The sequence below is a fragment of the Pygocentrus nattereri genome, chromosome 5, assembly GCF_015220715.1.
Source record: "Pygocentrus nattereri isolate fPygNat1 chromosome 5, fPygNat1.pri, whole genome shotgun sequence".
Taxonomy (NCBI): Eukaryota; Metazoa; Chordata; class Actinopteri; order Characiformes; family Serrasalmidae; genus Pygocentrus; species Pygocentrus nattereri.
Genome location: NC_051215.1, coordinates 21,535,920 through 21,548,419, shown reverse-complemented (window position 1 = coordinate 21,548,419; position 12,500 = coordinate 21,535,920). Strand labels below are relative to the sequence as shown.

Here is a 12,500-nt window from a genome sequence, read left to right as displayed (position 1 = left end):
TAAAGAGAAAATCCCAATTTACTTTATCAAAGGCTTTTTCAGCATCTAAAGATAAGATAACTGTTTTCCTATTAATTTTCTTTGAAAAGTCAATAAGGTTGATAAGTTGTCGTGTGTTATGTGATGACTGTCTTCCTTTTATAAAGCCTGTTTGATCTGGGTGGATAAGATTGGATAGAACTTTTTCCAGTCTTGTTGAGAGTGCTTTACTTAAAATTTTTAAGTAAGTGATATTGAATGGTAACTTGAACATAGTGTTGGATCTTTATTTGGTTTGAGTAATACTGAAATTAGTGCCGTATTCATTTGGGATGGAATAGACAAGGTTCTTTTTATTTCATTGTCCGTCTTTACAAACAGGGCCGAGATATCCAGAAATGTTTATAGAATTCAGCAGGAAATCCATCCATACCTGGTGATTTACTGTTTTCCATTAGTTGAACTGGTTTCTTGAATTCTTCTTTGGTCAGTGGTGCTTCTAAGGAGTTTCTTTGGTCATTATTCACCCTGGGGAGGCTGATATCATCTAGAAAGGCATCAATGTCAGATTGTTTTGTAACTTTTATTTCTTGAGTATAAGATCTTGTAGTAATTTTTAAAAGTTTCATTTATTACTTTTGGGTTTTGAGTTTTGTTCCCCTATGAGCTCTGGAGTTGCTTTAAATGTTGTTCTAGGCTGCTTTGCTTTTCCTGATCCATCTTTTTCTTATGTACCGAATATGATATGATTTTTCCCTCTCATCACTGCTTTTGATGCTTCACATAATAGTATGGGCGAGGTTTCTTGTAGATCATTGGTTTCCATAAAAGATGTCCACTCTCTTTTAAAGTATGTATCGAACTCTTTGTCTGTGATGAGTGACGTATTAAATCGCCATCTTGGCCTTGTTGCTGCGTTTTCTGTGTCATTAAAGCTAAAAGTAATAGGGGCATGATCAGAGATTACTATCGGATGGATTGTTGATTGTGATATATGTGGTATGATTGATTTTTTTCTTGCCAGTAACTCTATGCGAGAGAATGAGTGATGAACCTGAAAAAAATAAGTGTATTCTTTAACTGGTGTTGCAGTCTCCAGATGTCTCCTAGTCCAAAGTCCACCATGTATTGTTGCAATATTTTAGTGGTGCGCAAAATCTTTGCATTGGAGATCTTTGCATTGGATTGATCTGTCCTGCTCTAAATGTAATACTTTATTTGGTTTAGTTAATATTTACATTATATTTAATTATTTAAAAATATTAAATATTTTAGTTCTTTTTATTGGTGTATGAATGCCTCTTACGTTCCAGCTCAGAAACGTAATGTTTGCGCTAGACATTGTAGTGAGAGATGCACAATGCAATCTCATTATCAATGAGCATTACCAAATATCTATTTTTATAGGTGATTAATGATGTGCTGGTGAAAGAGGTGAGACTTAAATTAAAGCACCAGCGGGTCCCAAATAGTGTTTTATCAGGGCATAGATGTAATTCTAAGAGGCCCTCATATTTATAAAAATTGCCAGATGAGTAGCATGTTAATTTCATATATAGCAACTCTGTAAAGGTGAAAGAACAAATAATTACAGGTAAGACAGTTACGAAGACAAACACATAAACACATGGAAATAGACAGAAAAGCATCAGTATGTATACTTATAGGAAAGAGAAGAAAAGCTTGACTACTGGGTGACTAGTTATTCAGTTCGTGGTTACTGAGTGACAAAAAAAAGGAATTGCATAAGCTGTGCAATGTCTGCTTTTTGTTCACGAAATGCACGTTTTTAATCATTGTGAGTTGAATCAGATGTGCTTAAGCAGAAAAATCTCCACACTGTGCTGGAGTTTGACCCTCTAGCACTGCAGTTGAGACAGCGCAGTGACAAACCCCTCTGTCTAGCAGGTCTGTTTGAGACGGTACGGCTACAGTACGTTTCGGACAATGCACTTCGAGTGGTTTTCTCCTGTGAGCAACCTTCTGTCATCATGACCTATGACGCCCTGCAGTGCACTCATACAGTCTGGGCTCTGCGCAAAGTCACACCAGAGGTAACGCTGGGTTTGCTGTTATTGATTTTACATCACAACTGAGTTTTTAAGAGAAAGTATTATATCACTATTGGAAAGACAGTAAAGACTTAGTAAAGTAAGTCATAGTTTTGGTCTTGTGGTTCCCTGCAGGAACAGTCCACAGTGCTGAAGTGTCCCGGGCCGGATGGCTCTGCTCAGACCCCCATGGCTACTCACAGCTTCCTTGGCACCCATCTGAGGAATGTGACCCGGCTGGACTCTCCTGGCTCACCGCTGCACTGCCACGCCCTGCACAACCAGGGTCGCGTGCCTTCGTCCCCCAGCCTGCACTCTCGCGCCCACTCGCCCAACATCTCCAGCATGGCTGCCCTCAGGTTAGCCGGACCTCTGAAAGTTTCTGATTAGAAGATGTAACTCTTTGACCTCAGAACCACAGTGTCTTTACACCGCTTTAGGAAAGTCTCTAATTTAACCATACGGTTGAATTTGGTTATTTTAGAACTGACAAATGTGACTAATGAGAATATTGCTTGAAAATTTGCAGCCTAAGTCAGTAAGTAAGTCAGTTAATTTTATGTATATATAGAGCTGGACAATATGGCCAAAAATATTATCATTATCAAAAAAAAAAAATCATATCGGTTGAAATTGATACATATCGCGGTACATGTTAAACCATTATTTCTTTCAAGTTTGAAGGCTGTCTTACTGCCACCACTCCTACCACATCAGAGCATATCACAGTATTCAAACACCAGATTACAGCTCGGTTTCTCTATTCTATAGTAGTAATGTGAGGGATGAAAGAACCGCATTATATCTGACGCTCACTATGGAAAAGCATTAACTACAGTGTGAATCTCTTGCACCAGACAGAGTCTACCTTATAACTAAGTTTCAACTGAAATCAGTGCTTTTTTGTCTTGCTGTGCAAGTGACGGAGTGCTGCTTCAAGTAAGCCAGCTGTCCTATTTCAACTGTGACTCTCCTTTTTGATACCTTGTTTGTGCCTCTTCACCAGTCGAGCCCACTCCCCTGGCATCGCGGCTCCCTCTTTTACTGGAGGGCAGCGTTTTAACATATCGTGCCACTCCCCGTCTGCCCGTGGGCACAGCCTGTTGGCTTCACCTAACAGCACCCTAAATGAAACACCGCTGCTGCCCGAAATGGAGCCCATCCTGCCTGACCTGTGCGTTGAGCAGCTGTGGACAGAAACCACTACGACTCACAGGTTAACAGTCTTTTTTACTCTACTTTCCATTATTATTACAGACGTGACAAATACTGAGACCCAAATTAAAAGCATTAAGCTAATTTGGATTTGGATATGTAAACAGTGACGCTTAGTTGAGTGACTAAAAAATGAGGCTAAATGATTGAATTGGTTTAATTGATACATTTATTTCCAACTTTTGTGACCAAGTATCACAGCACAGTAAGATTTGAATATAAATTTGTACACTATATATATATATATATATATATATATATATATATATATATATATATTACCCTCAACATTTTATGATATGCTGGCACTTAGGCACATTATTTAAGGCAGTAAGTGTGTATTTGATCACCATATTGCGTTAGAATTAGAGGCAAATAAGCATACATACAGTTTATAAGATTTCTATTTATTTATTTTTTTAAAAGTAGCTAAAATCTTTTGAGCTGGTTTGGAGAACAAAGTTCCAGATTCCTCCTGGAAACCCACAACCATCACATCGATTTACCAAATTCCATCAGGAGCTCACTTTTTTAAATGATTAACTGAATTAACCAGATTAACTGAATCAAGTATTGGTTGAAAACTGCTAACTGCTGCAGTTCCTCAATGAGAGATTTAGAAATTGTTAAACGAACACAGGACATATATAATGACTAATTATTTTATTGATGTTATTTGTATTCATTGTAATGATTTAATTGGTTTTAAGCTTATTTGTAGTAACATTTCCAACTTGTCCTAGCCACTTAAACACATTTTTTAAGGCAGTTTTTGCAAAACGCTATATCTATGTATATATTTACATAGCACAGATGACAAAGTTAAAAGAAAATGCTGAAAAACTCTATAAATTTTATAAAAGTAAATAATTCAAGTAAATTTTTCTGTACCATACTGATTTACTGAATTATGTTTATCTGCGTGATAATGATGACTGATATTTATAGGCGTAATTTGAGGCTGTTGTGTGAGAATAAGCTGTATGTCACCTCAGTGCCTCTTATGATGCTTATATATACAGTAAAATGAGACAGTATCTGTAGAAAATGAAATGCTTCCATACATGCTGAACGTTTATAATGTATCTGTTCAGGGAGAAAAGCTGTCAAGCCTCCAAAGTGTTCATCACCTCTGACCTGTGTGAGAGCAGATACCTGTGCTTTCTGGTCGAATCCCACCAGCAGCTCAGGTGGGCACAAGTCCGCTTGTTTGTTTTCTCTGGCTCTTCTTGTCTTTGCTGTTATTCCAAAGTGCTGTTTTGCTGTTATTCTTTTTGAGCCTGCTTGCTGCTTATTCCACATGGGAGACATATTGGATCCATGTACACCGTTTAAAAAAAAAAGGTGGTTCTTCAAGGGTTCTTTAGTACAGAAAATGGTTCTATGTAGAACCATGAACACTTTAGGTGGTTCTAGATAGCACCATAAAGTGTTCATCTGTTGTTACAAGCTTGACATTATCACAACAGCCGAGCCTTTGTGGTGCTATATAGAGCCCTTTTCAAAAAGGTGCCATATAGAACCATCTAAATCATATTCTCCATCAATCTGAAGAACCTTTTGTGATGTAAAGCCCTTTAAGCATGCATAGGTTTCTTTGAGTGTTCATGGTTCTATATTGAACCATTTTCTTTAGTAAATAACCTGCCTTTTTCCTTTTTAACTTGCCTTTTTATTTTCGTATTTGTCTGACTTTCTCAGGTGTGTGAAGTTTCTTGAAGGCAATGAAACCAACCAGCTGATATTTGCGTCAGTTACCACCATTCCTGCTAAAGATGCTGCACCCTTGGAGGTGAGGATCCATGACGGCAAATTAGAGATGAAATGAATGGATTGGAAATTTGCTAATTAAATAATAAGCATTTCACCTGATTGGATGGATTTATTTTGGTAGGACATTGATGCTTTGCTGGTTTTGGAGACCAATGGCAGCTTAGTCTTGTACACCGGAGTCACACGGGTGAGCTGGCATTTATGCAGTCTTTAACATATTTTTTTCTCCATTTTCACGCTTAAAGCAGGACTATATAAGTTTTTAACATTAAAGAAAGATTTTAAAATTGAGCGTTAGAGAGTCAGGAGAAAAGGAAATATGTCTAAAATATGGTGAGTGTGCGCTGCTGCTTCAAATGCAAAAACAATATTATACTGGTGAAGATATGATTACAATAGTACATAATTCACTCAAGTCTTCAGAAGACCCGTCCTTCAGTTTTGACTGAGATCTCAGAATGAATTCTTTTTTTTATCATCAGATTCATACGTTCATTGGGATCTGAAGCAGAGCTTGTGTTGCAAATGTTTCTTATAATGTTCTTCATGTTGTGTGAATTTACACATTTTTACCAGAGAGGGCTCCAGATCCCCAAAACTTGCGTAGTGTAGCTTTAATTTTTTATTTTTTTTATTTGTGATGGATGGATGGATACATGGATACACAGATGGATAGATATAGAAGAGCAAAAAAGAGGAAAATATACAGGAGCAAAGCATTGTGATACACTATTTACTGATATATTAAAAGAAAGTGAAGATAAATAATAGAACAAAATATACTAAAAGAATAAACAATTAGAGTAATGTGTAGTACAAAAATACTAAGTATTTGCATGAATACTATGCAGGAGGATTGCTGTTGGCAGCGTAATATTCAGCATCCTGTTGCTGTTGGAACGAAACTACTTAAAAACTTACACACTTAGTGTCAGCTACTGTCTATGCTGTACCTAATTGCTTGTCCAGGAGATCAACAAAAATGGTTCAGAGTGACTTCAAATAAAAAGTTTCAATATTTATTTACATTGAATGGTACGTTTTTCAAGATACAAAAAAGATATAAAAAAGTTTTGTTATGTTTGTAGACAATATACAGCCGTATGCCAAGCATGCCTGGCAGATAGTGGAATCATGTTTTGGTCAGGAGCAATTACTGCACCAAAGCAATCAGCAGACTGAAAAAAAAGCATCATGTGTTAAAATTATACTAGATTTTTAATTCCAGCATGAGTGTGCTTGTGTTTGTGGCTCGGCATTTTTTGTGCCATCTTAAACGTGAGCCATAAGAGTGGTTGTGCTGTTAAAATTTTGGTTAAAACGTTTGTGATATAGTGTGTGTGTGTGTGTGTGTGTGTGTGTGTGTGTGTGTGTGTGTGTGTGTGTGTGTACACATTTCCAAAAATGTGCAAATCTTGTAAATCATATTTTTTTAATATGTAGGAAAATACTACAAAGTCAAAATATCAAATGTTGAAACTGAGAAATTTTATTGTTCTTCGAAAAATATTTGCCTATTTTTAATTTGATGCCAACAACACATTCCAAAAAAGTTGGCATGGGGTCCTGTTTACCACTGTGTCTTGTCACATCTACTTTAACAGCACTCTGTAAGCATTTGGGAACTGAGGAGGACCAACTGCTGTAATTTTGAAAGTGAAATGTTTTCGCATTCTTGTTTGACATTAAGATATAAAGAATTTCAAATGTTGATTCGTTGGACCACAGAACTCTCTTCCACTTCTCCTCAGTCCATTTTAAATGAGCTCAGACCCAGAGAAGGTGGCAGTGTTTCTGGATCCTGTTTATATTTGGTTTCTTCTTTGCGTCTTAAAGTTTTAACTTACATTTGTGGATGCTGTGATAAACTGTTTACACAGACAGTGGTTTTCAGAAGTGTTTCTGAGCCCATGCAGTGATTTCCACTACAGATTCATGTCAGTTTTTAATGCAGTGCTGCCTGAGGACCCAAATATCACGGCCATCAAATTCTGGTTTTTAGCCTTGTTCCTTACATACGGAGATTTCTCCAGATTCCCTGAATCTTTTAATGGTATTATGTGCCAAAGATGATGACAAGCAGAAGTTCTTTGCTGTTTTATGTTGAGAAACGTTCTTCATGAATTGCTGCACATTTGATGGCAGTCTTTCAGAGTGGTGACCCCTCCTCATCTTTACTTTTGAAAGACTCTGCCTCTCTGACATGCTCTTTATACCCAGTCATATTACTGACCTGTTGTCAGTCAACCACCAGGTGTTTGTTTAGCATTACACAACTTTGCCAGACTTTTGTTCCCACGTTCCAACTTTGGAATGTGTTGTTGGCATCAAATTCAAAATGTGTAAATATTTTTCAAATAAACAATAAAATTTCTCAGTTTCAACATTGTATACACTGCTCGAAAAATAAAGGGAACACTCAAATAACACATCCTAGATCTGAATGAATGAAATATTCTCATTGAATACTTTGTTCTGTACAAAGTTGAATGTGCTGAAAACAAAATCACACAAAAATCATCAATGGAAATCAAATTTATTAACCAATGGAGGTCTGGATTTAGAGTCACACACAAAATTAAAGTGGAAAAACACACGACAGGCTGATCCAACATTGATGTAATGTCCTTAAAACAAATCAAAATGAGGCTCAGTATTGTGTGTGGCCTCCACGTTCCTGTATGACCTCCCTACAACGCCTGGGCATGCTCCTGATGAGGTGGCGGATGGTCTCCTGAGGGATCTCCTCCCAGACCTGGACTCAAGAAATCCGCCAACTCCTGGACAGTCTGTGGCGCAACGTGGCGTTGGTGGATGGAGCGAGACGTGATGTCCCAGATATGCTCAATCGGATTCAGGTCTGGGGAACGGGTGGGCCAGTCCATAGCTTCAATGCCTTCATCTTGCAGGAACTGCTGACACACTCCAGCCACATGAGGTCTAGCATTGTCCTGCATTAGGAGGAACCCAGGGCCAACCGCCCCAGCATATGGTCTCACAAGGGGCTCCAAAGAAATGCCACCCCACACCATTACTGACCCACTGCCAAACTGGTCATGCTGAAGGATGTTGCAGGCAGCAGATCGCTCTTCACGGCGTCTCCAGACTCTGTCACGTCTGTCACATGTGCTCAATGTGAACCTGCTTTCATCTGTGAAGAGCACAGGGCGCCAGTGGTGAATTTGCCAATCCTGGTGTTCTCTGGCAAATACCAAACGTCCTGCACGGTGTTGGGCTGTGAGCACAACCCCCATCTGTGGACGTCGGGCCCTCATACCATCCTCATGGAGTCGGTTTCTAACCGTTTGTGCAGACACATGCGCATTCGTGGCCTGCTGGAGGTCATTTTGCAGGGCTCTGGCAGTGCTCCTCCTGTTCCTCCTTGCACAAAGGCAGAGGTAGCGGTCCTGCTGCTGGGTTGTTGCCCTCCTACGGCCTCCTCCACGTCTCCTGGTGTACCGGCCTGTCTCCTGGTAGCGCCTCCAGGCTCTGGACACTACGCTGACAGACACAGCAAACCTTCTTGCCACAGCTCGCATTGATGTGCCATCCTGGATGAGCTGCACTACCTGAGCCACTTGTGTGGGTTGTAGAGTCCGTCTCATGCTACCAGGAGTGTGAAAGCACCACCAACATTCAAAAGTGACCAAAACATCAGCCAGAAAGCAGAAAGGTACTGAGAAGTGGTCTGTGGTCCCCACCTGCAGAACCACTCCTTTATTGAGTGTGTCTTGCTAATTGCCAATAATTTCCATCTGTTGTCTGTTCCATTTGCACAACAGCATTTAAAACTGATTGTCAATCAGTGTTGCTTCCTAAGTGGACAGTTTGATTTCACAGAGGTTTGATTTACTTGGAGTTATATTGTGTTGTTTAAGTGTTCCCTTTATTTTTTTGAGCAGTGCATGTGCCTTTGTACTATTGTCAATTACATATAGGTTTTAAATGATTAGCACATTATTGCATTTTGTTTTCATGACGAGAGTTTATTTATTTTTGTTGTGGTGGCTAACAAGAGCAGAGAATATTTTCTTCAGCGTTCCAGGAAGCTGCTCCTGTCTTTGTAGTTCTAGGCTTGTTGTTCTATGTGACCTTATAGACCAGTGTAGCGTTTGTTAATTCAGTGCTCAGTTAATGAGTTGGCAGTAGGCAGTTATATGCAAATATTATAATGTTTGTGACATGCAATCTCACTTGGTGTTTTTTCTGAGGAATGCAAAGGCTAAACTGTCAGTAAATTTAATTTAGTTTCATTTATTACAATATTGGAAAACACATTAAGGGCAAGCCCTCATTTTCAGTGATGCAGAGCTCCAAAACGAGGAAAAAGTAAACAGTTATAAGCAAAAACATTAAGTCAAAGCAACTCTGATAGAAACAGATTTGTGATGTCATTTTAAATGACTCATACAGTAAGAGCATGAAAGATCTCTGAGGTTATTTCCAGGAAAGTTGAGCTCAGAGTAAAGATCAGAGTAACGGTATATCAAGCTCAGATGACTGAATTTGTTATAAGTGATGAAACATGGTTTTTCAAGGGGTCTAAAGTAAAGAAAATGGTTCTACACACACACACACACACACACACACACACACATACATACATACATATACATATATATATGTGTGTGTGTGTGTGTGTGTGTGTGTATAGAACCATTTTCTATACTTTAGACATATATACTTTTTATATATATGAGACACACACACAAAGACAAGATATTTAATGTTCAAACGGATAAACTTTATTGTTTTTTGTAAATATTCACTCATTTTGAATTTGATGCCTGCAACATGTTCCAAAGAAGTTGGAACAGGGGCATGTTTACCACTGTGTTACATCACCTTTCCTTTTAACAACACTCAATAAGCGTTTGGGAACTGAGGACACTAATTGTTGAAGCTTTGTAGGTGGAATTCTTTCCCATTCTTGCTTGATGTACAACTTCAGTTGCTCAACAGTCCGGGGTCTCCGTTGTCATATTTTGCACTTCATAATGCGCCACACGTTTTCAATGGGAGACAGGTCTGGACTGTAGGCAGGCCAGTCTAGTACCTGCACTCATTTACTACGAAGCCACGCTGTTGTAACACGTGCAGAATGTGGCTTGGCATTGTCTTGCTGAAATAAGCAGGACGTCCCTGAAAAAGACGTTGCTTGGATGGCAGCATATGTTGCTCCCAAACCTGTATGTACCTTTCAGCATTAATGGTGCCTTCACAGATGTGCAAGTTACCCATGCCATGGGCACTGACACACCCCCACACCATCAGAGATGCTGGCTTTTGAACTTTGCGCTGATAAGAGTCCAGACAGTCCTTTTCCTCTTTGGCCCGGAGGACCCGATGTCCAAAAACAATTTGAAATGTGGACTCGTCAGACCACAGGACACTTTTCCACTTTGCATCAGTCCATCTCAGATGAGCTCGGGCCCAGAGAAGCCGGTGGCGTTTCTGGGTGGTGTTGATATATGGCTTTAGCTTAGCATGGCAGAGTTTTAACTTGCACTTGTAGATGGCATCTTCATCTCCGCCACCTCCAGCTCAGCCTCCTGTCTTTTAGACAGAGCCACAGTCTCCAAACCATACATCATAGCAGGACGCACTACTGTCTTGTAAACCTTCCCTTTCACTCTTGCTGCTATCCTTCTGTCACACATCAGCCCTGACACCCGTCTCCACCCACTCCATCCTGCCAGCACCCTCTCCTTCACCTCTTGAGGGATCACGGGCATTTAATGGTGGTTTTCTGCCTTGCCGCTTACTTGCAGAGATTTCTCCAGATTCTCTGAATCTTTTGATGATATTATGACTACTGACTGTACATCTACTGACTGTAGATGATGAAATCCCTAAATTCATTGCAATTGCACATTGAGAAGCATTCTTATTAAACTGTTTAACTATTTGCTTGCGCAGTTGTTCACAAAGTGGTGAACCTCGCCCATCCTTGCTTGTGAACGACTGAGCCTTTCAGGGATGCTCCCTTTATGCCCAATCATGACACTCATCTGGTTCCAATTAACCCGTTCACCTGTGGAATGTTCCAGTCAGGTGTTTTTTGAGCATTCCTCAACTTTCCCAGTCTTTTGTTGTCCCTGTCCCAACTTCTTTGGAACATGTTGCAGGCATCAAATTCAAAATGAGTGAATATTTGCAAAAAACAATAAAGTTTATTGGTTTGAACATTAAATATCTTGTCCTTGTAGTGTATTCAAATGAATATAGGTTGAAAAGGGTTTTCAAATCATCGTATTCTGTTTTTATGTTTTAACACAATGTCCCAACTTCATTGGAATTGGGGTTGTGTGTGTGTGTGTTTGTGTATATGGGTGGGTATATATTATGTATATGTGTGTGTGTGGGGTGTGTGTGTGTGTGTATGTATGTATGTGTGTGTGTGTATATGTGTGGGTATATATTGTGTGTGTGTGTGGGGTGTGTATGTATGCATGTATGTTTGTGTGTGTGTATATACATATACTGTGTTCACTGACAGTGATCTATATGTAATCTATATATATACATATACACATACATATATGTGTATTATAGCCATTTAATCATGGAACGTGTTCTTTGGCTTTTCATGGTTCTACATAAAACAGTTTTCTTTACCTAAAGAGCCATCATTTTTAGAGTGTGATTACTTAAAAGATGATATATATGATGGTAGTTAATGAGGCTATATAAAGGTACAACAATGTGGAGTTTTTAGACAATCAGAGAAGCTGATCTGTTTTTTTTTCTATATAATGTTTATAACTGAGTAAGTGCATAGTATAATTACAGAGAACAGTATAGTTTCATGATACTTTAAAATGTTTTCATCATCCATAATATGCATCATTTTGTTTTGATACCTGTAACAGATGTTTGATAAGCCATAAAAACAAAAAAGTCACAGATTTTAAAAATGCTGTGAGAACTTTGAATACTGTGATTGTACAACGATTTATATTCAGTGTTTAAGGTATTGCACTGCTCTCAGTCCAGTCCAGTTGAACAGCTGAAGATATTCACAATATATTCTTCACATCTTGCCATTGGATTACATATTTAGTTACTGAAAGAAACAATGCCTCAACAGCTTTTTCCTACCTAATATCAAAAAAGAAGCTTTGTTTCTGTATAATTCTCAGATTCAACATGTTTTATCATGAAGCCAAATGACAGGATATTTACAATGCAAAACATGTTATGCCGGCCTGCATGTGAAGGACATGTTTGAATATTGCTGTAGATGACTGCTGCTGTAGTTTCTTACACTTGAGGACAACCAGAGGTTTATCAGCATTAAGCACGTGTTTGAGATTCGAGTGCCCAGGTTCAGCACCGCAGTGCAGCGTGGTGGCATCAGGGTATAGATGAATATTGCAACCTCTTAACATCAAGGCAATATTGTTTATGTAAGTAGAAAATGAGATCGGACCAAGAATAGATCCCTGCAGGACACCTTTGGTTGTTTCCAGAAATTCTGAT

At 38.9% G+C, this 12,500-nt stretch overlaps 1 protein-coding gene across 2 annotated transcripts in view; it reads left to right on the top strand.

Annotated features, from left to right (window-relative positions):
- anapc1 (anaphase promoting complex subunit 1) overlaps positions 1-12,500 on the top strand; it is a 122,171-nt gene that overhangs the window by 16,557 nt on the left and 93,114 nt on the right. The window contains exons 8-13 of one of the 2 annotated variants that reach the window (XM_037538864.1): positions 1,888-2,033; positions 2,166-2,389; positions 3,037-3,246; positions 4,340-4,435; positions 4,947-5,037; positions 5,140-5,205. In XM_037538864.1, the coding sequence (XP_037394761.1) occupies positions 1,888-2,033; positions 2,166-2,389; positions 3,037-3,246; positions 4,340-4,435; positions 4,947-5,037; positions 5,140-5,205 (833 nt within the window). Of the gene's footprint in view, positions 1-1,884; positions 2,034-2,165; positions 2,390-3,036; positions 3,247-4,339; positions 4,436-4,946; positions 5,038-5,139; positions 5,206-12,500 lie in introns of both variants that reach the window. The other variant, XM_037538863.1, reaches the window with a different exon arrangement.